General features: G+C 45.3%; 1 protein-coding gene across 1 annotated transcript in view; it reads left to right on the top strand.

The window, feature by feature from the left end:
- The first annotated feature begins 13174 nt into the window (after positions 1 to 13174).
- LOC104631493 (protein mono-ADP-ribosyltransferase PARP12) overlaps positions 13175 to 26913 on the top strand; it is a 28676-nt gene continuing 14937 nt past the window's right edge. Inside the window, exons 1-6 of the mRNA XM_075761004.1 lie at positions 13175 to 13584; positions 16481 to 16613; positions 22468 to 22720; positions 22831 to 22947; positions 23328 to 23396; positions 25164 to 25265. Coding sequence (XP_075617119.1) covers positions 13298 to 13584; positions 16481 to 16613; positions 22468 to 22720; positions 22831 to 22947; positions 23328 to 23396; positions 25164 to 25265 — 961 coding nt within the window. The 5' untranslated portion in view covers positions 13175 to 13297. The remainder of the gene's footprint in view (positions 13585 to 16480; positions 16614 to 22467; positions 22721 to 22830; positions 22948 to 23327; positions 23397 to 25163; positions 25266 to 26913) is intronic.

Below are 26913 nucleotides of genomic sequence, written 5' to 3'. Positions count from 1 at the left end.
TGCAGCGTGCAACAATCCAGCAGCACACACCGTTGCTCCTGCTCTGAGAGACTGTAATGGCAGATGGAACCCAAAACTATGGACTAAATGAACTCAACAGACATTTTAGAGCGATAGCCCATAGAGTAAGGCAATGAGATCTGTAAAATAATCTGGGCATGACGTAGATGGTATGGAATAAGGGGTGGATAATGTCCTGGTTCTGGCAAGGATAGAGTTAATTTTCCAAGGAGCCAGGACAGGTGAGCCAAGCTGGCCGGGGGCTATTCCATACCATGTGACATCATGCTCACCATAAAAGGGGGCTAGTCAGGCAGGGGCGGGTTTGGCGTGTCGGCTGGCTCCGGGACGGGTCGAGCGTCCAGTCGGTCGGTCGTCGGATCGGTAAAATCGTTCTCTGTTATCACCATTGTTACTATCTGTTATCAGCACTGTTGTTGATTGTTTTCCCTCTCCCTTGCTGTCCCAGTAAACTGCCCTTATCCCAACCCTTGAGGCTTTGCCGTTGTTTTTCCGTTCTCCTCCCCATCCCGCCGGGGGAGGGGTGAGCGAGCGGCGCATGGCACTTAGCTACCGGCTGGGGCTAAACCACGTCAGGTGGACATGATGGCTCCTAGCTCTAGAAGCCTAGCACAGGTACAGGAGATGTCCCAAAACATGGGAGAGAGGGAGTAGGAAGCTTTTCCAAGAAAAAAAGGGAGTGGATTTGATGGAGGTACCCATGGACCAAGTCCACCCTGGGAGCTGTCAGCAGGATAGGTTTGGTCTTCACAATGGATGAATCTCCCTGAATGACTCAATGGTGATCCACCAGTCCTAGCACTGTGGTTTATTTTAGTTGCTAACTGTTGGGACCGACCCATAAAAGCTGCAATGACTAAGAATATCATGCCCTTGTATTGTTCTGAGGCAAAACAGCCAGACATGTCCTGTTCTCACTCCCACAAACCACATTACAACATGCACAACAAGAGTGTTGCTTCAGGCTTGAATCTTGGTAATGTCAGCGACTACAGAAAGAAGGTGGATCTGGGCTTTCTGGAAAGCTATTCAAGAAAATCCAGGCAAGGTTAACCAAGACCTCCAGGCAAACATAAGCCATGAGCAGTGCCAAAGGAGTGAAAGTAGCTTTGGAGTAAGAAACAAGTGGCAGCAACAGAGATTCTCACGTCATGGACTAGTGTGAGGCCATACTTTATGTGATTAGGGGGGAACCCGACCCGGACCCAGTGGCTCTGCCTCCCAGCTTGACCTTGGACCTGCCCCGTCACTTGCCCTGAGCTGTATCTGACCTTGACTGCTGTCTCCAGCCCCGATCCTGACCCAGACTTGCTGCTCTGCATCAGGAGTCCCTGTCTGTGAGGTCACTTGTTGTGCCTGGCTTGCCTTGCTACCACGCCGCACCGCCAGCTGCCCTTCCCGTGGCTCCCAGATGCCTGCAGCTGGAGAGAGAGAGTAGCAGTAGCCACATGAGTAGCCACCACTGCCTGCCACTTGCCAGCGGCCAGGCACAGGCGCAGCTGCAATACAGCTGCAGCCCAGCACGGGTGGGGGTGAGGGACAGGATCTTTGGCTTAAACACAGTTCCCAGGAGAAGCGAGGGCAGCCCCCACAGAAACACCTGCCAGCTTTGTCTCAGAGAGCTCTGTTCAAGGCCAGGCAGCTGCTCATCAGTATTGGCCCAGAGTCCTGGCAGCCAGGCTTCCCGGGGTGGGGGGGGTGAACACCGCCAGGGCCTTGGCAGTCACTTTTAACCCTGCAGTCACGGCTGCAAGAAGAGTACTGCGTAATGGAGGGCATGGTTAGATCTCCTAGTCTAGGGAACGCATTAAGATACGCTTGCCTATACCATTTACTAAAGGCTATGCAAACAGAAACTGGTTTTGTCTGAGAGAGGTTGAGCTGAAGGATCTGCAGAGGTTGACAGTCGACAAGTTACCGTTGTTAAGTTGTATAGCTGGGTGCTGAACTCAGAGCAAAGTAAGCGTATAATGGTTTAAGGTAAGAAAGGTTATACGGTCCCTATTAATGGAGCAATCAGAGCAGTCAACCTTGTACAGTAGGTTCTGGAGATGTTTTAACATCAAATATTCTTCAAAGGCAATAGCACAATAGGGTGCGTTTTCCAAGATATCTAAAGGTTTGGTCTTTGACAACACCATGCCTCTAGTGATGTAATAACTGAAGTGTAATGCTCCTATGTTACTGTATTCCCACAGAAAAAGATTTAGAAGTCTACTGTGAAGGAACTAGCTGCTGGATTTGGTTTACAAATCCACATACATAAAACATGCTTAAAGAGGGAATCTCCCTTCCTTAGGAGAAAGCTCCAGCATACAGCCTATCAGTTGCATTTGCCAAGTCTGACAGAGCGGTGAGAAAATCTGCTAAGGGTTTGGTTTTTCATGAAAGCTTTCATGATGATTAGAAACCATGTTAAGCTTGTATGTCATTATTTTATTCTGCAAGTATAAATACAATGGTCCTTATAAAAATGAATATTGTGCATGTGGATATTAGTTACTGAAACAAACAACTAACCAGTCTTTTTACCCTCATCTCACAGTGTACAAGTCTCACCTTTTGTTGTGCTGAGACTATTAACTTTCGCCAAAATATTCAGCACAGAAATTTTAGTTAAGCTGACGGAGTCTTAACGCCTGCTGCCTGCTATCGGTAGTGAACAAGAGACATGGCCACGAGACTTGTACAACAGGCTGTGGACAAAAGCAAATCCCCTCAAGACACACAAGCAAACAAGTATCTAAGATGTCAGAGAAACTAACCTGGGAGGGTTCCCAGGTTAAATTCCTCTCCCTCCTCTTTCCTGACCTGTCCCCAAACCTGACAGTCAATGCAGTGTATTGTAATGCTTCTAGGAAAGAAGATGCTTTACTTAAAAAAATCATAGCATCACAGAATAATTTAGGCTGGAAGGGACCTCCAGAGGTATCTAGTCCAACCTTCTGCTCAGAGCAGGTCTAATTAGGACAGGCTACCCAGGGTTGTGTCCAGCTGACCCTTGAACACCTGCAAAGGTGGAGATTCCATAACCTTTCTGGGCCACTTTGTCCTAATATCTAAATGGAATTTCTTATATTCCAACTTGTGCCTTTTGCTGTTCATCCTTTCCCTGTGCACCTTGGAGAAAAGTCTGGCTTTGTATTCTCTGCATTCTGCAAACAGGTAGTTGCAAAGAGCAATAAGGTCTTCCCTTTGCCTTCTCTTCTCCAGGCTGGACAGAACCAGTTCTCTCAGCTTTTCCTCATACATCTTGTGCCAGTGCCTCAGCCAGCTTGGTGCCTGTGGTGGGTTCACCCTGGCTGGACACCAGGTGCCCATCAAGCTGCTCTATCACTCCCCTCCTCACCAGAACTGGGGGGGGGGGAATAAGATGGATAAAGCCTTGTGGGTCAGGATAAAGGCAGTTTAAGAAAGCAAAAGCAAAGGAAATGTTGTAGAGACAGCCTTGGTGCTGTGCCAGCCCTTCTCAGCAGTAGCCAAAACATCAGCATGTTACCAACACCTTGCTGGCTGCTGATACACAGCACAGCGCTGTGAGGGCTGCTGTGGGGAAAATGAACTCCATCTCAGCCATATTCTCATGTTACTGTTGTGTCAGGACACTGATCGGCTTCTTTGCCACAAGAGCACATTTTTAGCTCATGGTCAACTGGTTGTCCACCAGGACCCCCAGGTCTTTTTCTGCAGAGCTTCTTCCTAGACAATCTGCCACAGCCTGTATTGTTGCATGGGGTTATTCCATTCCTGGTGCAGGACTTTGTATTTGTGTTTGTTGAACTTCATGAAGTTCCTGTCAGCCCACTTCTCCAGCTTGTCTAGGTCCCTCTGAATAGCAGCCATGCCCTTCAGCATACTGGCCGCTACTTCCCAGTTTGTGCCATCTGCAATCTTGCTGCGAGTGTGCTTTGTCCCGTCATCAGGGTTTTTAATGAAGAGTTTAAACACTACGATCCCAATACTTATCCCTGTCAGAGTCCAATTCTCTCTGATCAGGTTCTTTTAGATATTCCATGTGTGGAGGGTGTAATGTTTAATATCAAATTTACTTATTTGAAGATAGTTGATGTTACACAGGATTTCTCATTTAGCAGGGAGATACAAAAACTCAATACAATTGTGAAAACAATTGTGTGTGTGAAAACACAATACAATACAAATGAAAGTTACATTTAGCAAAATACAGCAATTGCAATACACAGTTCAATCGCAATGCCAATGTGATTCCCATTACCAGTCTCTGTAATATGCTCACCATCATGACGCTGTGCATCCCAAATCCCCAGGAAGGAATACGTGGGTTGAAGCCAGCTCAAGCCTGTTGCTCTCTTCAAAATTCTTTTGTTGTTTAGTTTTTATACTCCTGTGTTGGGCTGAGCCCTGTATTCGCTCCCCTGCCATGCTGGTCTGTCTATCTTGGGGAGAAACGTTTATACCACCAGGATGACCCACATAGCCATTTATGTAGAACAGAGGCCGCCCTCTGATCCCTTTTGTATTGAGACAAAGTCAGCTTCTTTGCAATAGCTGTGGTCAGTCACACCCAGTGTTATTCTCTGAGCTTCATGGCATCACGCTTGGCCATCTCCACTGAGCCTTCTTCCATTGAAGGCGTTTATTGGTCAGTCACAGTACCCGAGGGACTCCACTAATATGCTGGCTGCCAGCTGGACTTTGCACCACTGATCACACCTCTGACATCGGAAGGCCAGCCAAGTTTCCACCCATCTTATCATCTGCTTATCCAGCCCATATTTGTTTATATGGAAACTATAGGAGACTATGTCAAAGGCCTTGCTAAAGCCTTTGGCCTCCCCTTGTCCATAGGGTCAGTCACCTTGTCAGAGAAGGCAATGAGGTTGCTCATTGTCCTTTGCCCTTGGTAAATCCATGCTGACTGCTCCCAGTCACCTTCTTGCCCTTCTCATGCCTGGAAACGGCTTCTGTGAGGATTTGCTCTATGACCTTTCCAAAGACCAAGGTGAGGCTGTGTCACGTAAAAGGGTATGAGTCTGATGCGTGGCTGAGGGAGGCCTTCCCCTCGAGTAATGAAGTTCAGAAAGGACTCCCTTGCCTTCTAAACTCCTTCTCAGAGAGGAGTCTAGATGCGGCTAGGTTCAGTCTTAGTCCCAAACTTGATCAATGGTTTATGTCCTAAGGATTATGTACGTAGCCACTTATCAGAGTCAACATTCGCCTGTCAGAGCCTTTCACTGAGGACTTTCACTGAGACAGTTTCGCAAAGTTGAAAAAAGTAATTTATCAAGGCAACAGATATAAAAACTTTGGAATTGCTATTGGTAAATACACTTACGTAGTGCTAATATATGATGATAGTGCTAGCAAAATGCTATCCCAGGTATTCTTCGCCAAAAGAAGGTGTCCCTATCTTGGGTGGAGGAGAAGGAACACAGTCTGTTGACTGCCTGTTCCAGGTCTTTAATCTCTTCTCTCCCCCCAGGGGTTCAATATCCTTTATACCCTAACCTTAGCTCTTCCCCTCCCTGGGGTGACATTTAACATGATTTGGGTGGAGAGTTGAGTACTATAGACATATATGTTTAGCCTGTACTTCTTTAAGGTCATTATCATATTCAGGGACGTTAACTTTAATATTCATTTCATAGATAATTGAGCAAAAGGTCTCACTCTGGGCACCCTGGCCTTCAAGATTCTGTGTTGAAATCATTTATCTGCTTATTCCACATTCTTTAGCCAAATCAGGACCGTCCTGCCACCGCAAGTCTCCCTCCTTCGGCTGCATCTCGTGCCGACCTTGCAGATCTCCATCCACAATGTTTGCACAAAAGATAAGCGGACACCAGTGTTTTTAACCTCTTACATTCAATTCTCACAGGCTGATTGACCTGGACCATCCTCCTTGACACCTTCTTGCAGAAGGGTGTGGTATTTGCCTTTTTCCAGCTACCAGGAATCTCCACTGGCTGCCATGACCTTTCAAGAGGACAGACAGCAGCCTCACAATGACGTTGGGCTGCTCCTTCAGCACCCTCGGACCCATCCACTCTGCTCCATGGAGTCCAGGCGGGTTCAGTGATCCCTAACTTCAGATTCCTCTGCTGTGGGTACTGCTTTATGCCCATGGACTCTGCTAGGAGGCTCAGGGACCTGGGAAGTTGGGGGCAAAGCCTACCAGTGCAAACTGAGGCAAAAAAAAAGGCACTGTGAACCTCCACCTTTTCCCTATCACTTTTCATTAGGTCTCCTTCCGCATTGACCAATGTGTGCATACTCTTCTTGGCCTTCCTTTTGCTACCTGTGGTGACTGACACCCCTCCCTCCTTTTTTTTCTTAGAAGAGCTCCTGCATGATGTGTACCAACAGGATGCACACTGGTACACGAAACCGCAAGAAGTGCTCAGAGAGAAAAAAGCAGAAAAAGCACCTTACATGTGGTTTGTGATTTGATCTCCGTAAGTCTGTACTTGTCTGATTTTGGATGATAAGTCACAAGTAATTGCACATAGGTGAAGCAGCTCCATAAAAGCTGACCTTACAGCAGAGCTAGCTGAGAATGCCATTAGCACAGTGACATTTTATGACACTGTCAGTCACCTTAATTGCAACTGTGACTGTTATTTGTGTTATTACTGTTTTTATCACCATCAAGACTTTACAAACTTTTATCTGTGAGTATCCATATAAGGTTAGATCTAACATAGCAACTATTAGCAAATATTTAGCCACTTAATAAACATACATTTATTGGCAATCCTGATGTTCGACTGGTTTAATTCTTTACTTACTGGAACCCAGCAGGTACTATTCTTTTACCTTTTATTTTCAAACGTAATTTTGTGGACATTAGTTTGGTATTGTACATATACCTACTTTGCGCAGTTGGGCAGAAGTAGGACAGTCAATGAGGAATCTGGGTATTGCACTGAGCTTATAATCACCTCACTAGAAGGCAACGCAGATTTGTCTCCTCAGCAGTCTGAACCTTTACCAACGCGTAACCCCTCAGAGTAGTCAGGTTATGACACTACCAGTGTCTTTACCCTTCCTGCTGGCCTTCTCCTCCCTTGCTAGTTCCAGCTCCAGCTGAGCTTTGGCATTCATAACCACATCCTTGTATTACTCCCAAATAACTTGTCCCCGCTTCCACCTCTGTGTGCTCCTTTTTGTGTTTTGGCTCAGTCTGGCGCTCCACATTTACTCACAATGGCCTTCTGCCATGCCTGCTAGACTTTCTGCACACTGTAATGGACCATCCTTGGGCTCTGAGGAAGCTGTCCTTGATGATCAACCAGTCCTCCTGGGCCTCTTTGCCCTCCAGGGCAGTTTCACATGGGATTCTGCCAAGCAGGTCCCTGAACAGGCCAAAATCTGCTCTTGGGAAGTCCAGGGTTGTAATTTAGCTGTTTCTATTGCTCATTCCTCCTAGGATCTTGAACTCCACAGTTTCCTGTTTGGTGCAGAAAAGGCTGCTCTTAACCTTCACATCTTCAACCATTTATTCTGTGTTGGTGTACAGCAGGTGTATGGCCTGCTCTTCAGCTTCCTACCCTGTATTTTCGAAAAAGCTATCTACTGGTTGCAGCACTCCAGTCAGGAGAGCTATCCCACCATGTTTTGGTAATCCCACTGAGGTCAACTCTGCAACTATGCGTGGACTTCTGACTCCTCCTGTTTGTTCCCCATGCTGTGTGCGCTTGTGTACAGGCACCAGAGCTGAGCCCCAAACCGTGCTGCTTCTGCACACTCACTCTGACCCTCGTGCCCTCACTTCTCTTCAGGTTATGGTAACCTTGAGGTGCAGTTGCTGCCATACACTGATGCTTCTGAAGAAGATAGAAAAATGGGATGTTAACACAATACATTCAGCTAATTGTGCAGTGGGCAAAACATAAATTTTCCTGACACCTGCAGGTGACTGCCTGAAGTGCACAAGTGACACATTTATTTATAGAGAGTTATTGACTGTTTATATTTATTTGTTGATATCCTTATAGCTATGGAACTTCAGGAAAAACAGCAATTGCCTACAAAGTCACAACCACCTTTACCACTTTAGGCATGTTTGGAAGAGGGTTTCCATGTCAGCCAGGATGAGCAGGACTAGGATTTGCCTTCCGTTTAGTTTCCAGCTACTATCCTAGATGACTTTCTATTCTGTCTTTGTAGCCATTGATCCCCCTGCTGTGGCTAAGGGAAGACAGCTGGGGAGCAGAACAGAGGGGGAAAGAGGGTTTGGGCTTCAGGAAAGACCCTTTTGCTAATGAAGAAAACAAAGACCAGGGGCTTGCTATAGGAGCCCATACTCTATGGAGCTAAACTGGACAGGATCGTCTGTCCCAGGACAGTTAGAGGAGCTGTGCCTTAGCAACACCAGTCTCCATTGTCAATACAGGCTATTCTGCTGTTTCTTCTGGTCCTTTCACACACATATATTTCCATTCATGCTGCACTTGTATCAATCTGCATATTTCTGTTTAAAATCCCTGTGCTGTTACAACTTTAACACAGAGTCACAGACAGCCTTATGCACAGACCTTCTGTTTTTTCTGTAGAGAAGTAACTTCTCAGGAAAAAAATTCTGCTAGGAATACATTCACGTTATGAAGTAAAACGTCAGAGTGCCATTCTGGTTCTAAGGAAAGTCATTTCCCCAGCACAGATTTAAACCCCACAGAAACCTCCGCAGTAATCTCCGGAAGCTGAAACCAGTGGAACTGTTTCCAGTAGAGGAAAACATTTCATGCTGGAGGCAACAACCTGAGAGAGGCGAGGCTGCTGCAGCTCCCTGTCCCCAGGCACAACTAGTAGCGAGGCTGAAAATGTGTTCCCAGCTGGCACACACGCACAGGGGACAGGCATACACCCCATACGTACAGATATATGTGGCTGGCCACACAAATCACAGACACTCAGAGCACTCACATGAACATAGCACCAACAGCCTCATCCTGCTCCCCTCTCTGGCTGAGCAGGATGCATGTCCACTAGTGGGAATATACATATATATACACACACACACATGCACATACGTACAAGGTGAATCCCTCCAGCAACGGGACTCAGACACTCAATCTGCCCAGTAGCTGCCCCTGGATCCCAGTCTCCCCAGTTGCTGGCACCTGGACCTACAAGCCCCCAAGGCACAGCCCTACTCCAGCTGCCAATACAGACTGTCACAAACACACATGAGCACACATACACACTTTCCATGTTCCATAGGTGACCCCCCTGTGCTCTCGCCCCTAGAGACAAACAGGTCCCCTCACACCCGGAGCTGGTCCCTAGAGATCCACTCACCCCAGCTCCCAGGCCGCTTCACCCGTGCACTGGCTGCTCCATCACACACTCACACATCTGCACTCACTCCAGTTGCTGGCCACTCCTTTATTTTCCCACACTTGTTCCTCCCCTAAACATCTCATCATCACCTCATAATCTCATCATCACCTCATAATCTCATGTGATCTCAAACTGCTTTTCCCCTGCATCCCACCCCTTTTCCATCCTGCTCCATTTCCTCCCCCACAGACAGGTGCCTGGGAGGGGTGTCCCTGCCCAGCCAGCCCCACACCACAACCAACTCCAAAAAGGGAGTCCCCGTGCTGGGGACAAAGCTGGTCTGAACTGATTGCAATTATTGAGTGTGTGTGGGACAGGCACATCAGGTGGGAAGAGAGCTCCCATCTCCCACTGGATGAACTTTTATCACATAACCTAACACTTTCCACAGAACAAAAACCTCAAAATGATTTTGGAATCCTCAGGAAAATGTATACCCAGCCATTAGCTGGGACAGGTAGTACAGAACTGTGGGAGGGTTGTGTAAGAAATGGGGGAGGGACAAGAAAGCAAAGGTCCCAGCATGTGCTGCAAAACTCTATTTGAAACATTCTGGGGGAAAGACAACAAGAGTAATAGTTGGTTGCATGGGACAGAATAACTATAGGGTCAGCCAAAGCTGAGACCTGAAAGAGGGGTCTCAAGAAGTAGAATGGGGCTGATGATGAGAGAAACTGAACTAGGCACATGATGTAAAAGAGGGGAAGTCAGTTTGGCAGCATCATTCCCAGTGTGTTTCCACATACTTTAGCCATCCCCAGAGGGACAGAACTGCTGATGTGGTCAGAGTTACCAGGCAAGCCAGGCTGTGCAGGCTGTTTAGAGCAGGAATATCCTCTTCTTCACACACAGCAGAGCGGTTCTGTGGGACTGAGCATAACAACACGCTGCGTGTTCGTACTGCAGATACATCAGGCAAGGCAATTTTTTTTTTTTTTTTTTTTTTCCCAAAATCCATCTGCCTCCAGTTAAGCTGCAGAAGTTACATTTCGGTATGCACACATTTCACTCAGGTCCCCTACTTTCATTCACATTCAGTCAATTTATTCAACTTCATTCACACTGTCAAACCCCACACTCAGAAGCACCAAGGTGCATGTGCTCAATGCATCTGGCCAGGATCTATGTTGCATGCAATGTAAGGAAAGAAGGGCACTGACCATCACACCCTAATGGCATCTCTTGGGTTATTCTTCACTGCCAGTGGCAAACTGCCTTGGAAGGGGTCTTTGATGCCCAGCAGTGGGTATGAAAGCTACTGGGACCCAGCAGTTACTATGGTGGCATCCTTGTGCTTCACAGTCCGGCTACTTCTGCCTCCACACACTTCAGGCAACTCATTTGCCTATTTTCAGTGTTTCCTCATTTTGAGTTTCTGAGGCTATGGTCTGCTTCCAGTTGGACTGAAAGGAAAAGAAATGGTATTTGTGACATGTCGTATCTTCCTACCATGTCCAGCTGTCAGACAGCAGCATCTTCTGCAGACAAGTTGTCTATGCTGCAGAGTGCAGGTCTTCCTGGTTTGAGAGAAACAACGTATTTCTCAATTTTACTGCCTTAAACTGCATCTTTGGTTATCAACACAGGCCATTCCTTTAACCTTTGTTCTGCTGTTTATTCTGGTGCTTACACACACACCCATTTCCATTCATATGTCACTCATACCAACTGGTATTTCAGTTTCAAGTTTCTGAAAGCTGATTTGGCTTAGTCAGGTGAATACCAGAGCCAGGGCAAACAAGGAGACATTACAGCTGGAAGTAGAGGACACCAGAGAGAGAGATGTACAGGGATTACATTTTTAGCAGCAGCAAGAAGTTACATCAACCCAGCCACTTTTTCAGTGGTTTCTAACTTTAAGCAAATGGCTTGATATTTAACGCTAGAATCACTCACTGCCCTGTGAAAATAACACTGATTTGGGACTCCTCGATATAGTGGTCCCTTCTGCCTCACCCAGCTTTGTTGTTTCACATAAACTGGTACTGTTTGAAGTTGGTAAGGAAGTCAAATATTTGGGGCATTTGTATTTGCAAAACATTATACCAAAATCCAGAATAAATCCAGTAATGTTTCTTTGTTTGCTTTCACTCAGGACTGATCCAAAACCCTTCTTAACCGTATTTAAGTGTAGAATAGAACACATTTGCCAAGACTGTATTTGCAGCTTCTTTCTGCTTGCAGTGCTTCACTTTACTTTCCTGCTCCATGCTGTTAATACTGTTCCAACAAAGTATCCAGTTCAGACGTCTGAGTGGATTAACGCACAAACGCATGTTTTCACTAGAACTGGCTGAAAAACAGGAGAGAAATAGATACAAGCAAATGACTGAAATATTTGCCTGACTCATTATTATATTATCTACTGTTTGAAGCTGGCAATACATTGCTGACTCACTGTTTGAATAATTTTCTACCTTATCAGTCTCGATACTACATCAAGCATGGATCTGAGTTTTATCATCCTTTACAACCTGTTGACAACCTGAGAACGCACGTATGCATGCCTAGAACACAAACCAGCCCAGAACTATCAATTTACTTTTCTAAAGCTAGAACGATGGAGCAAACTCCTCCTTCTCTATTGCTTTTTAAAAATTACTTCATTTGTTCAAGTGTCATAGCAAGAAGGCAAATATGGGGAAATAGGCCCAATGAAAAGCTTCTTCCATAACCTTCCCTTCAACAAAGAAAGAGCAAAACCACAGACTGTACCACCTTGGTCCCATGCCTTGAGGTGGTTCTGTTTTATGACCCGAACAGTGATCGTGACTGCAACTGTGTAGTTTCACATGCCTTTCAAATCAGGGGTTAGCACCAAGCAACAAAGGCTGGCATTCACTTTATTTTTGAGGTTAACTTCCTGATCCAGAAGGAGCAATCGAAACTCGCTGTTCCTTAAGCTTGCATTGCCAAAGAGTTTGAGTATGAAAGATCATCTCAAGTGAATTTACTACTCATCCCGCTTCCAAACCCTACTTCAGCATTAACAGGAACCTGTCACTTCTCTGCTTCCCACTTGTTGCTGCAACCAGCATTGAGCAGCAGCTGACTGCCAATCTGGAAGAAAGAAAAGTAATGGCATTGCTACATAAATACTGGAATTATTTGGGTATGCTCAAGTTTTTTCCTACATTATAGGCTTAATGCTCTGCACTACATTTGTGTTGGTGTAATGTATAAGTAGAGAGAGCAGAAGTTAGCAGGGAGGCGAGGAAATTCTTCAGTGGACGCTGGTGCTCTGCTCTGTGTACACACTCTGGGAGGGACTAGCCTGGATCCACACCCGATACATAGGAACCAATGAAGATACTACTGTCGTGGTTTAGTGCCAGCCGGCGGCTGAGCATCACGCGGCCGCTCGCTCGCTTCACTCCCCCCTCCCCGGGTGGGATGGGGAGGAGAATGGGAAGAAAAAGGTAAAACTGGTGGGTTGGGATAAGGACAATTTACTGGGGCAGCTTTCCCTAGTGTGGGGGTGTCCCCTCCCAGCTTCTTGGGAAAATTAACTCTATAACAGCCAAAAACCAGGACAACTATATATGGAATTTCATCCAGGCGGCAGCTCACCGCCAAATCCAGACATCAGAAACAGCAAAGAATCCGTCGTTTAAAAAAAAAAAAAAAAAAAAAGAAAAAAGAAAAAGAAAACCCCACATCCTTTTCAATCACTTCTCGCATTATTTGTCTCCTGGGTGGTTTTCAGCCAAGGAAGCCCCCGGGCTTCCCTCACGGTGCTGGGCGCTGGCGGCTGGGCCCGGCGACCTCAGGCCGACTTTCCGCCTCCCCCCTCAGCGCTCCCTCAGCCGCAGACCCCGCCCGCCGCCGAGCCCGTCCCGCACCTTGGCTTTCGATTCTTCGCGATCCCGGCCGGGTGGCGGCCGTGGAGTCCCGCCCCGCCCCGCCCCCAGTTTCCTCTCACTTCGCCGCGGCTGGTCGAGGCAAGAGGGGAACGATGAGCGACCCGGCGGTGTGTTGCTTCCTCACCAAGATCTTGTGCACCCAGGGTGGGCGGCTGAGCCTGTCGGAGCTCCGGCAGCACATCGATCTCTCGGCGCAGCAGCTGGAGGAGACGCTGTTGACGGCGGGTCCCCAGCGGTTCCTGGTGCTGCGGGATGGCGGCGGCGCGCAGGTCCTGGCCGTGTCGGCCGTGCGGCTCTGCGTCCGCAAGGAGTGCGCGGGCTGCGAGCGGCTGCACCTCTGCAAGCGCCACCTCATGGGCAAGTGCAACCTGGGGCCCAGGTGAGCGCCGGGGGGGGGGGCCGCGGGCAGCCGTTGGCGCCGGCCGCCCTGGAGGTGAGGCGGGGGGTGCCCACACCCTCGCACCCCTGAGCCCCGCGGGCTTCTCCCCGGAACCGGCCGCCGTCGGGACTGGCCCGGAGCGGCTCGGCAGCAGCCTGCGGCCGCTCCCGTGCCTCGGCTGCACCGGCCGGCCCACTCTGCCGGGGGTGCAGCTCCTGCCCCGGCTCCTTCTGCTCCGGCTCCTTGCAGGAGGAGAGGTCCAACCCCCCCCGCCCCCGGGTACAGCTTCGTACCGGACGTTTCTTGCTCGGGAAGTTTGCTGCTCTCGCTGGTTTAGTAAAAGCCCAAAGTGACGGTTTTGGGTTTGTTTTTTTTTGTTAAAGCCGCTTGCTACAGCCCCTGGCATCTGGATGAAATGGTTTACAAATGTTTCTCCAATAAGAAAAAACCCAAACTGCTAGCATGCTGTGTGGTTTTAATCTAGAAAGTTAGGAACGCTTAATTTTGCTGTAAGGCACTGCTCTGCTGGCAGCCGTCTCTGCGAGAGGCAGCGTTTGATTTCCCATGTCCATCGGTCCCTGTTTTCTGGATGCAGGGAGGACTCGGAGGAAGGGTAGGCCCAGCAGCCTCTGGGGGACAGGTCAAAGGTGGTACCTAGTTGAAAAAAATAACGATAAAGGAAACAAAAACAAATGCAGAAGCGCAACCCAGAAGCTTTTCCGTGACAACGTGTCCTGGTTTGTGGGTGGGATAGAGTTACTGTTCACAAGACGCTGGGAGGAGACACAGCCAGGGCAGCTGACCCAAACGAGCCAAAGGGGTATGCTGTACCATGACGTCACGCTCAATACATAAGGCGAGGGGCTGGCCGAGGAGGAGGGGTCGCTGCTCGGGGACTGGCTGGGCATCGAGTTCCTGGCAGGGAGCAAACTACACTGTGTATCACCTGCTTTGTATATTCTAAGTATTGTTGTTATTTTCCTCTCCCTTTGCTGTCCCACTAAACCCACGAGTTTTGCCTTGGTCTTCCCATTCTCTTCCCCCTCCCACTTGGGGGACAGGTGAGCGAGCAGCTGTGTGATGCTCGGCAGCCGGCTGGGGCTGAACCACGACACAGTCAATGGCAAGAGCGAGCTCTGATGGAAGAATTTGTAGTTTAAGCCTCCAAGTCCCAGGTCCTGTGCTGTTGCAGTGTTAGTAATATGCTGATACTGCACCAGATTCTTCTTCTTTTGCCCTAGCAAAATAGCTCGCTGCACACTCAGATCTGAAGAGCATGGAGAGGAAAGGCCATGTCTATCTCTGAATGGTACTAGCAGGGTATTAGGATGCTAGGGCTTTTGATTAAAATGGGGGGGCAGAAATACTGCTAGGTGGACCACGTGCGTCAAGACGGAGAATATTTTTTTACCAATAAGGTAAAATCTAGTCTTGCTTCCAGATTTGCATCCTCTTTGTTTTAAAGTCTCTGGACAGAAAAATGTCTGTGCAAGTTACTGGAGTCTTCCTATTTGGTGGAATCATGACTTTAGTCCAGTTAAACCCATTTTTAACTTGTATCTGGCAGGTAACTTTTCACTGCTTTTTTCTAAATGTGTTATTAAACTTAGCTGAGTAGTTATCACTGTATTTGTGGACTGTTTCAACCTTTGAGTTAGAAATATTGTACTCAAGTGATATAGATTACTGTATGACTGTTGGTGGAATCTGGAGTTAACTGGTGATGGCTCCCACGTCCAGTACTGTGTAGCTCTCCTACCTTCATAGCTTTTAATCCAGTGTCTACAGAATCTGGTATCCTTAGAAGATAATTTCTCGGGACCAAAAATGGCACACTTCTGCCCTTTAGACCTTGCATTCTTGTTTATTTGCTACAAAGCAATGTGTCTAGCAGGTAGTGGAGGTCAGGGGTGAAATGTCTGCACAAGGGCCTGTACAGAAGGACTGGATCATGCAAAGCATGAGGTAAAAAAACTTTCACAAGGAGAGTTTCAGGAGTTAACTAGAGGCTGAAAGGATAAAGGGAACAGAGACTTGAGTCTCCTAGATTAACAGGTACTGTTATTGGTTGAGTGTGTCTAGTCTTAAGGCTGTGTCAAATCATGCTTTTGAAGAGCAAGACATAAGCTGTATTTTACTGGATTGAATTAATGCACAGGTTGACTGTTTCTCCTCTTATTATTGATTTGCAGTATCTTTCAGATAGATGAAAGAAAAAAGGCAGTCCTTTCCTCTCTGTAGTTCATACTCACTTCAGACGTTTCTCTTGGGTTTGTAAGTGGCACCAGCATCTTCGTTATTGTCCTTTAATCGCTTCTGTATCCAAAACTCAGAAGTTAATGAACTTTCTTGGATTTTTTTTTTTTTTTAACTTCCCAGCAAAGATAAATTGTGTTGTTTGCAGCTTCATTATTTCTTTGTTTGGCCCTCTCAGACTCTTGCATCCTTCTTTATGTGCCACCCCTGGGACAAAAAGCTTTTACATTCACAAAATCAACGGTGTTGCAACTTCCTCAGTCATTGATGTATTCCTTTAAAATTTGCTTTCCCTCCAGCTGTTCAAGTCATGTGATTTGACTTGCCTCTTATTGGAGGGGAAGAAAGTGTAGGGTAGACAGACTTGGCTTAAGATTTGTGCTGCTAGCTTTCTTGGAAGTGGTCTGGCAACATTGATGTTTAAAATGGGGATAATAATGCTACTGTATTTCACAGAGTTATTATGCTGTTTGGTCCGTTCTCTAGCTAGTTACAGAGACCATTTAAATGTTCACAGAGACTTTTGCCAAACTGCTTTTTTCTCCATGGCTTTTCCCAAGTGGCATGTCATGTGAGGTTCTTCTTTAAATCAACTTGACTGAAGAAGTAAATGTTGATATTTCTGTGTATTTTCTTGCAGGTCTTGTAAGTACTCACACAACATCATCAATGCTGAGAACAAAAAAGTTCTAAAGACTTATGAGTTGTCTGGCCTTGATGAGAATGAGCTGCGAGTCCTGCTTCTCCAGAATGACCCTTTCCTCCTCCCTGATGTGAGTTGTACTGATTTCTTAAAAAAAGCTTTTGTTAATTAGGTATGGGAGAGGGCAAGAGAGAAGGTGGAGGTCTGATCTCAATTTCAAGCTGTTAAGATATGTAACAGAAATATTAAGATTAGTCTGAGTGAAGTAGGAATGGGAATGGTTATGTGTGAAAGCACCAGAAGAAACAATATAGAGCAAGGGTTGTGAAAGTGCCATGTACTTACGAACAAAGAAAAAAGTACCAGCAATAAAATTGTTAAACACCCAGGAGTGTGCTGCTTACATAACTACCAGAAGGCTTGTTCCTGGGTAAGGCCATGTCGTCTATGACTTGTCAGCACAAGACCTGCCCTCTGACAGCAGGAAGTGGACAGCAAGGCTGCAGCCTGTTTTGTGTGTCATTCCTGTTATCCCAACAAGATAGCCATAAAGTTACTCAAAACAAGCAAGCAATGTCAGCAACTTTGCCAGAGATTTACAAATGGTGAGGTAAGCAAGGCAGAGGTGATAGATCACATTAATTGTACGTGCTTACAAGATAACAGGCCTGACCAAAACTACTTTTTTAGCTGTTCTGAGAGATGATGGAGACTAGGAAGCGAGGACCCCTTTCCTTTTCCAGCCTACATATTGGTGCTTGAGGGTATGGGGGAGTGAGAAAAATCTATGAGAAAATGACCAAATGACTGTAGTCAGTTTTGTGTAAAATCTGCCCCTTCCAAAGTGCACTGAGATTTTGTACATCAATTTTCTACAAAGCAACCTTTGTCCAGTTTGTATGCAAGTCATTGATTTTGTGAAATTTGGCTGAACAATCCATTCTGCTTCTGCCTGTGTGTATAAGGGCAGTGCTATCTTCAAGGTATGGCTGTTTCAAAGCTAAAAATATCCTGTTCTGGCTGCAGCTATGCTTGGTTAAGAAATTACCAGAGTACTGCCTGTTACCCTTGTCTTTTGGAGGTTATAATCTCCACAAATCTGTTGGCATAACAGTTCTATTGTTTTCTTATTCCCTGCTGTGACAGTGCTGGGCTTTTACAAAATAGATTTTGGTTTTCAGGTGGTTCTTTTTTTTTTTGGTAGTGTTTTAAAATATGTTATGCTGGCAGATTCAAGGAACGTGGTGGTGATGAGAAAGGAGGATTAATATCATCTTTGTCCCGCTCAGCTGCATCTAAAACTTAAGTGTTTCTGTTTAATTAGTCCCAGTAATGAGCAGATAGTAGCAATCGTCATTGATTGGTCTCCTGGTTTCAGCTGGGGTAGAATAAATTCTCTTTCTAGTAGCCGGTACAGTGCTGTGGTTTGGATTTAGTATGAGAATAATGTTGATAACAGACTGATGTTTTTAGTTGTTGCTAGGCAGTTGTAGCATCTACACAAAGTCAAGGACTTTTCAGCTTCTCGCGCCCTGCCAGGTGCAGCAGAAGCTGGGAGAGCACAGGCAGGACAGCTGACCCAGACTGGCCAAAGGGATGTTCCCCACCATGTAGCATCAGGCTCCCTATAGAACTGGGGAAGTGAGCTGGGATGTGGAATTGCTGCTTGGAAACAGAGTGGACATCAGGGTTTTATTTTGCAGGTGGTGAGCAATTGCCTTTGTGCATCACTTGGTTTATGTTATTGTTACTAATACTATTCTCTTCCTTTGTTATCCTATTAAACTGTCTTTATCTCAACCCGTGAGGCTTTTTTTCCATTCTCCTCCCCATCCCGCTGTGGGGGAGCAAGGGTGAGCAAGCAGCTGCCTGGTGTTTAGTTACCAGCCGAGGTTAAACCACAACAGCTGTCACTGAACCATCCATAAACCAAGGATTTATAGACAATCTGTATTTTAAAATGCCAAATTATGAAACAAGTTTGTTCTATGTTGCCATTGGTATTACTCTTAAGCTCTTATCTATAGATTTATTTAGCGCTCACCACAGGCAGGTATCAGTAATTACCTCTAATTGAGCACTGTAACTTCTATCTGTAGCTAAATAGCGGATTCCCTATTTAGGTGAGGCAACATTTTATTCTGGTTTGGTAGTTTATTCTGATGCTCCTGTGTAAAAATTTCATCTGGCATACTAACATCATCTTTTAATGCATCTTCCCCTAGATGCCCTACAAAATTGCCCTCAGCTGGATTCAGTGTCTTTAAATCTCTGGGACCATTGCTTTGTGGCTGGTATCTCCACTACCCTAAAGTGATATTTTGTGTAATGGATGCTCTATACAAAATGTTTGAATTTTTAGTATTCTCTCAGCTTTTACCTGATTCCGTATTTTAGTTGCTTTTTTCCCCTACTCTTTTGACCAGGAAGATGCAAGCATGAAAGCACTTCCTGTGCTCTGGCCCCCAAACCCAGTGTCTGACATAAGACATGCCTTTTTTTTTTTTAGTAGGTCTTAAGCCAACTTCAGGCTGAGTGACAAACTGTGCTCTCTGCTTCTGGTTTTGCTTAGTGGTATTCCTGGAGGAGAAAATTTCTGGAAAGGAGAGGATACTGAAGTTAAGGGGGAAAGACTGGGTTGAGGAAAGACCTATTAAGCAAGCAGTGATTTTAAGTTTTTCTAGGAACATCCAGAGAGCTATATTACCTCTTTGAACCCGGGGGTTACTGTATACGTTTATATTACAGCACTTAGTTTGTGCTTGATTATCTGTTTCTGGTGAGCATTGGATTAACTGTTTCCAGGTCAGTAACTTGAACAGTTATCTCTGCTTGGAGGGGTGGAAAAACAAACTGCATACTTAAAGCCTTAACTTATTTTTCTCGTTAGGTAGGCAGTCAGATGAGGCATGTACGTTTTAGATGAAGGTAACACTGAGTGGTATCAGGCTCCCAAAATAGAGCAACATTCTTCAGCTGAGGAAGACCTTACCTTGAAAATGGTGTAAGATTTGAGTTCTTTAGTGATTGAAGTTGCAAAGCATCTCCCACAAGACTGTTTGTTATTACCTAGCACTTGCATATGTTCTTGATACATAGATCTTAGAATGCTCTGTAGATGATAAACCTATCTGCATTCCCCTCTGACAAAGTTAGGAAAATGAAGGAGAGAAAAATGAAGTGATTTACCCAAAATTCTGGAGTAGGTGAATAATTGCTTTGCATTGGCAGGTGCTGGTACTTTTGGATCTCATTAAGAAAGGCACATGATGCTTAAAATAAATAGCTGGTTACTACTAAAGGTTATAATGAGAAGAAATCTTCTGTGTCCCTTCTGATGTTGTGGGAACCAACAACAATGCAGCATCAGACAGACCTCTCTGGTAGGGTCATGGCTTGCTGTGCAGAATTCCCATCCATGGTGAGGTCCAGCACCCTTGCTGTTCTTCACATCTTTATAGTATTTTTCAGGGCAGGGGAAATAATCCAAAGCTATTGGTCTTCTCTCCATATAAAACTGAATGTTCTAGATGGTACGCTGAGGTTCGCTGAGAACATTATGCTCTTATGCATCTCTATTAGGAACAAGCTCTTACAAACAGTACCTACAGGTTGCGTTGTTAAAGGCAGTCCATGCTAATGGCATGGTATGTGCTCTTATTACGTGGCTGTCACTAATGATCACGTACGGACCTTTGCAACCAAGGCCTGCAGGTAAACTGCCTAGACTTGCTAGAAGTCTCTATCTCCTCAGTATAATGTCTTTGACAGTGGCCTGCTACTTTAGCTGAAAACAGGTCCTAAATTCATTTTCCAAAATATATTTTCCCAGTATGAGAGAGTGATGGAGCTACTGGAAGAGGAGTTCAGTGAAGTACCACTAAGATGATGAAGGGACTGGAGCATCTCTCACATGAAGGCAGGCTGAGAGAGCTGGGTCTGTATAGCCTGGAGAAGTGAAGGCTCAGGGGAATCTCATCAACGTTTACAAACACCTGAAGGGAAGGGTATAAAGAGGACAGAGCCAGGCTCTCCTCAGTGGTGACCAGGACCAGAGGTGATGGGCACAAACTGAAACACAAGAGGTTTTCTCTGAACATCAGGAAATGCTTTTTTTACTGTGAGAGTGACTGAGCACTGGCACAGGTTGCCAAGAGGGGTTGTGGAGTCTTCCCCCTTGGAGGTATTCAAAAGAGATCCTCAAAAGCTGTCTGTACACAGCTAACCGGCTGTAGGTGGCCCTGCGGGGAAATCTCTGCTCGGGCACCTGGAGCACCTGTTACCCTTCATCCTTACCTTGGGGTCTGCAGGACTTTCTCACACTTTCCCCTCCACCCCCCTCACTACCGTGCAGTGTTTTGCACTTTCCTAAATATGTTTTCCCAGAGGTGCCACCAGCTTGGCTGATGGTCTCGGCTGTGGCCAGCATGGGGCAGCCCCTGGCCTCATCTCACAGAGGCCACCCCTGCTGCCAGCACCTTGCCATGGGCACCCAACAGATTGTAACACCACTGAAAGCATTTTGTGGTGCAGCTAGGCTTAAATATATAAATAATAGCCATAATTGCAAGGGGGTTAAATGGAAAGTTGTGATAGAGTTGCACTAACAGGGTGCAGGAAAACTTGTAGAAGTAAAGCCTGCGTGATATCTGGTAAAACTAAAACCCTGCAGAGCAGGCAGGAAGGATATTTGATGGAAGCAGAATAATCCAGTAGAACAGGCAAAACCAGAACAAGTCCAGATCCCAAAAATAAGATGTCAAAAGCAAATAAGAGCATTCTTTGGAGTATTAGGGTAGAAAAGTATAAAGCATCCACAGTGACAGAGGGAGGATGGGGAAGAAAGAAGACAACCCCCTTTGGTTTCTGTTTCCCTTGGAGGCTAAGAGCCATCAAGGACAGTAACCATCAGTGCTCACTGAAATTGCATCAGGTCTGTGGGTTTCTATGCTCCCACCTAATTTAGAGCAACTTTGTGAAGGCTAATTGTTCTGTACATGATACTGACTGATGGCAATGAGAAGCTTCCCTTTGGCAATGGGTATTGTCAATGAGTATGAATCCAGTAAAGAGTTGTTTTGCAGTTGAAACTCACCTGATTTTTCAGTCTTTTAAATGCTGCCATCCCAATATCAAACTCCCTAGTTGATATATAAATCTTGATCTATTCAGTTGCAGCACAGCATAGAAACTGTCTCTGTTGCTTAGAACAAGGGTTGGGAGGAGATCTGTGACAGTTCTGGCATGATCTTGGGGCTGCCTACCAGAGAGCTGTGCGTCTTCCTCAAAGCAGCTTTCTTGTTATGGGCTGCTTGTCTGTGCTGCAGGAGCCAAAGTATTGCTGTGGTGCTTGGTGGGCAATACAAAGGAGTTTTTGATGTGTGATATGTTCCCTGGGTCAGTTCACTGCATATCTCTTTTTTTGGTGAGCAGAGGAATAAAGAAGTACGTTGCTTTTTCCATATGTACTTTAATCTCAAAGCTTTCTTCTTACCACTTTTAGACGCCCAAATCTTCAATGCAGAATAAGATTTACAAATAGGAAGTGCAAATGCAGTTTCAGCTCTGTGAAATAATACCTCATTTGACACTGTATACATATACTTATGGAGACATTTGTTCTTTGTTATGGTTTTGGTTTGGGGTTTTTTGTTTTAATAGAATAACTGTAAAACAATCAATTGTTATGCAACTGTCTTGCTAAGGAGTGCCAAAAATGAATGCTTATTGGATTGGCTTTTCTTTTTCTTGGGGGAAAAAAACACCTCTGCACAAGTTCAAAACTGAAAATGCGTGAGTCAGCTGAAAATGCCTGCTCTTCCATGCAAGAAATCTGTTGAGATTAGAGAAGTCACAATGAACATGAGTCTCTTAGTCACCGTTTTTCTGCTGCTAAAGCTGCATGTCTATAGAACAGAGAAGAAAAATTACTGATTCTAATATGCTTTTACATTTCATATTGTATCTATCTTCCCCATGTCTAGATCTGTCATTTTTACAACAGAAAGGATAGTATCTGCAACCAGCAAAACAACTGCAACAAGCTTCATATTTGTCGATACTTTCTCCAAGGGGAATGTAGATTTTTGTCATGTAAGAGGTCCCATCACCTCTTGGATACCCATACATTGACATTGTTGGAAACTGGAGGCATTAATATGAACATAGCTTCAAACATCCAGACTATATGCAATCACAGGCATGTGGAATTCAACAAGGAACTGAAGAAGGGGAAAAGTAAGTTGTAAGAAACACTAGGTTTAAATAGGATTCTGAGTTTGATAGAGGTAGAAGCCGTTCTTGCCTTACCTCACAGCTAAACCCCATCGTCCTTTCTGTGCTTTCAGCGCACAACTACAAACCAAGAGAAAATTTATTGAAAAATATGGCAGTTACAAGGAGTGAAGAACTGAGGATACCTCTGCAAACAGTGGGCTCCACGCTGAATGTGCCACTTTCAGAAGGTAAATATCTAGATAAGCGCTAACTGCTTCCATGTAGAATCAGCTTTGCTATCTCCCCTCTTATAACATGTACGTATTTTTTTTCTCTTCTGCCATTGATCTGCTTTCAGGAATAGAGTACATCATGGCCAAGTCATGTGGGAGGGAGAGCTGCATTACTATTGCCTAAAATACTGCATGTAAAATTGCTATTGAGTAGTTGCCGATAACTGTGACTAGCTAGGATTTGTAACTGTTACTGCTGATCTGTTGTATCGGTAGTGGAGTGCCGGTGGAAAATTATGTGTGTGATGGACATAATCCTCAACACACAAATTGGGATGTTGCCAGCTATCTGGGGTTCTGGTCCAGCAGTGCTGTTCATTCAGTCTTCTCATGCAGTCCCAGTAGAGATGTACTTGCTCAGAGCCAAGACCAGTTGCCAACAGGAGCTGGAGGTAAAGATGAAGGTATGGATTGTTTCTAATCCTCCAGTCTTGAGGTCAGTGGTTCTCATTGGGATTTGGTTTCACGCAGCCCTACAGCTTCCTATGGTAGTCAGAGTGCTTATGTGCTTATCCTACCGTATACTGAGAGCCATAGTACTGGATGGCCTGCAGAGGAGTGTTGAGATTTCTGCCCAAGCATTGTGCAGCATAAGGGGGAGTAGTCTGGGATTGATCTCTGTACTGTTCTGGACAAATTGCTTCCTTCTTGGGAAGGAGACAGAGTCGTATCTGTGCATGTGATATCTTTCCTTGCCTTCTGTCCCCACTTTGTCAGTAGCATGGTTGTCTTGATATACCTTCCAGGGAGTGAACAGGAACTCCTAAATCTCCCATCCTCCTGGGCAGAAGGGCCTTGGCTTTAGAGCCTGTCAGAGTCCAGTACTCTCTGAACAGGTTCTTTTAGATATTCTGTGCATGGAGGGTGTAATGTTTAATATCAAATTTACTTATTTGAAGATAGTTGATGTTACATGGGTGTTGTGGGTTAACCTCGGTGGGCAGCTAGGCACCACACGGCCACTCACTTCCTCCTGACCCCCAGTGGGACAGGGAAAAAGAAAAGAAAGAATAAAAGCAAGAGAACTTGAAGGTCAAGATGGGGGGTGGGGGTGGGGGAGAAGTGAAAGGTACATGGAAGAAAAAAGAAGAAAACAAAGCAAAACAACTGATGCAAAGTTACTCGCTCAGCACCACCTCCCATGGATAGGCTGATGCCCAGCCAGTTTCTAAGCAAAAGATAGCTAACCCTCCTAAAACTTCCTCTTTTTGCTTTTATTGCTGAGCGTAATGTTATATGGTATGCAATATTTCTTTGGTTAGTTTGGGCCCTCTGCCTGGTTGTGAACCCTCCCAACCTGTTGTGCACCCCTCAGTCTGTTTGCTGGGGGAGCAGGGTGAGACACAGAGAAGGCCTTGATGCTGTGCAAACACTGTTCAGCAAAAGCCAGAGCATCAGTGTCTTATCAGCATTGTTTTGGTCAAAAATCTAAAACACAGCATCATATGAGCTGCTATGAAGAAAATTAAATTTATCCTAGCAAGGCCCAGTACAATGAGATTTCTGATGTAGCAGACTGATGCAAAATACACTGAAAACAAAATACAAACGTTGTTACACCAACCAAAATACAGCAATTGCAATACGCAATTCAATGGGATTCCCATTGTCAGTCTGTATAATACACTCACCGTCTCAATGCTGGATATCCCCAGTCTGTGGGAAGGAATACATGGGCTGAAGCCAGCTCAAGCCTGTTGCTCTCTTCAAAATTCTTTTGTTGCTTAGTTTTTATATTCCTGTGTTGGGCTGAGCCCTGTATTTACTCCCCACCCCACGCTGGTCTGTCTAACTTGAGGAGAAACATTTATACCACCACATAGCCATTTATGTAGAACAGAGGCCGCCCTCTGATCCCTTTTGTATTGAGACAAAGTCAGCTTCTTTGCAATAGCTGTGGTCAGTCACACCCTGTGTTATTCTCTGAGCTTCATGGCATCACGCTTGGCCATCTCCACTGAGCCTTCTTCCATTGAAGGCGTTTATTGGTCAGTCGCAAAGCCCTAACTCATGCAGAGGGCTGTACAGCAGATAGTCAGAACCTGAAAGTGCTTGACTTGGCTACTGCAGTAAACTCCTTGTTATTTCTGGGATGAAATACCAAATGCAATGTCTTTCTCTGAGTTGTATTTTGGTAGGGCAAATAAGGACTGATGTCTTTTTTCCTGTAGATAAAAAAGATGATTCCTCTGCTAAAGCTTCAAATGATGACAAAGAAGAGAAGTGTGATGAGATATGTGTGTTCTATGTCTTGAATTCCTGCAAACATAAAGGTAAGCTTTATAAAACTGGATGTTTTCTTCCAAGAGCAATGTCTGCAGAGGCACTCCCTGCTCAATGGCTCAGACTAGTGGAGGCATACGGAGTGGCAGTGGCGATTGTGCCTTCTCACTCATTCGCTTTGCTTTCAGGCCATCAATAAACGCTGTCAGAATTGCAAACGTAATCAGAGGAAAGTCAAGTGGATGCCCTTAAACCCTTTCTCTTCTAGATGATCCATCTGTGGCCTATTTCAGCCTTGTTGTGCACCCCAGGGTGGTGCAGGCTTTGAGTATGTTTCTGTGGCAAAAACCAAGTGTTAAATGTTACACTTTGTATAACTATTAGATCGATTTAAGAGCTGGCCTTATGTTGTCATTATTGACAATTGGTAACAATATGTCACCCTTTATTCCTGCTGTATCCTATGTACATCAGATAATAGCCATATCGTCCCCTATTAAGTCCTTTAAGAAGTGATCTGAGGTGTTACAACGTCTTAAGAAAACACAGTAGTTGTACCAGCTAAGCTAAAGATAAATCTAGTCCGTCATCTATCTGGTAGTGGCCAGTAACGGAGGTCTGGAGGAAAATATAAGTATAAACGATTGTATTTAGGACCTATCCCTGACAGTTGCCTAACCGCCAAGTTAGGCTCTTCCTTGGTTATGAGAGGAGGTACCATGAGATTTTGTTTCAGTGAACTTGTCAGTCACTTTCTAAAGGATTACTTCTTTTCTGACCTCCTGGTCTCAGTAAAAGATCTACTTACATTAGATCAGACTGTGTTTGCTTTCACTTAGGATGTGGACAGTAAGTTGCCTGATAACTGTTCTGTTTGAGATGTTTGTGTGTATGTAGCATTTCTGTAGTGGGCTTGTGCTCTGGTAAAGATGCAGTTCTCCTGTCAGAAGCTCCTTTTCTGAGAGGCAGATGAGCATGTTACTTTAGGGCTTGATAATACCTCTTCTTCACCATTACTTTGAAGAGAAACAGTACTTTAAAAAATAATCTCGTTTATGGGTATTTTATGGATCATAGAAATAGAAAATAGAAATCTGGCTAAGAGAGACCGAGTGTGACTTTTATCTACAGCTTTTCAAGTTAATTTAAGCATAGCACTTTCAAGACAGGGTACATTCCAGCCCTGTTAAGAAAAAAGAAGGAAGAAAGGAGTGAATGACACTTGTGTCTTCATAACAGGTTAGTTTCCGTACGTTCTGTGGTCAGATACATCAGGGGTCAGCAATGGTGGAACTCTTTTTGACTCCATCTGTGCAGCAGCTACTCCAGCATTTCTCAGACTCTCCGTTTCTTGAGGACCAGTCTTGAGGCTTAAGTTTATGAACTTCTGGTCCTGCATAATGTGAATGGTGTACCCATGTGCTAGCTATGGAGGTCAGGCTCAAAGTAGCTATACTGTGACCACCAAAACTTAAATAACGGTTGGAGAGTTAGTGTGCTTTGCCATGCCACGTTTGGCTCAAAAATTGTAAATAACAGGATTGGTCCATACTAAAGTGTGGAGTGTACATGAGCTTCCCCCAGCAGGGAGACATGGAGGTCAGCCTCTGCCTGTATCCATCAGTATGCACACATGCAGGGCTGTTAAGCAGGTCTGAATTCAAACATGCAGACATATGTGCACTGAAAACATAGATG

The sequence above is a fragment of the Balearica regulorum genome, chromosome 1 (genome assembly GCF_011004875.1).
Source record: "Balearica regulorum gibbericeps isolate bBalReg1 chromosome 1, bBalReg1.pri, whole genome shotgun sequence".
Lineage (NCBI taxonomy): Eukaryota > Metazoa > Chordata > Aves > Gruiformes > Gruidae > Balearica > Balearica regulorum.
Note: the sequence above shows the minus strand (reverse complement) of the source record. Positions and strands in the feature narration are given on the sequence as shown.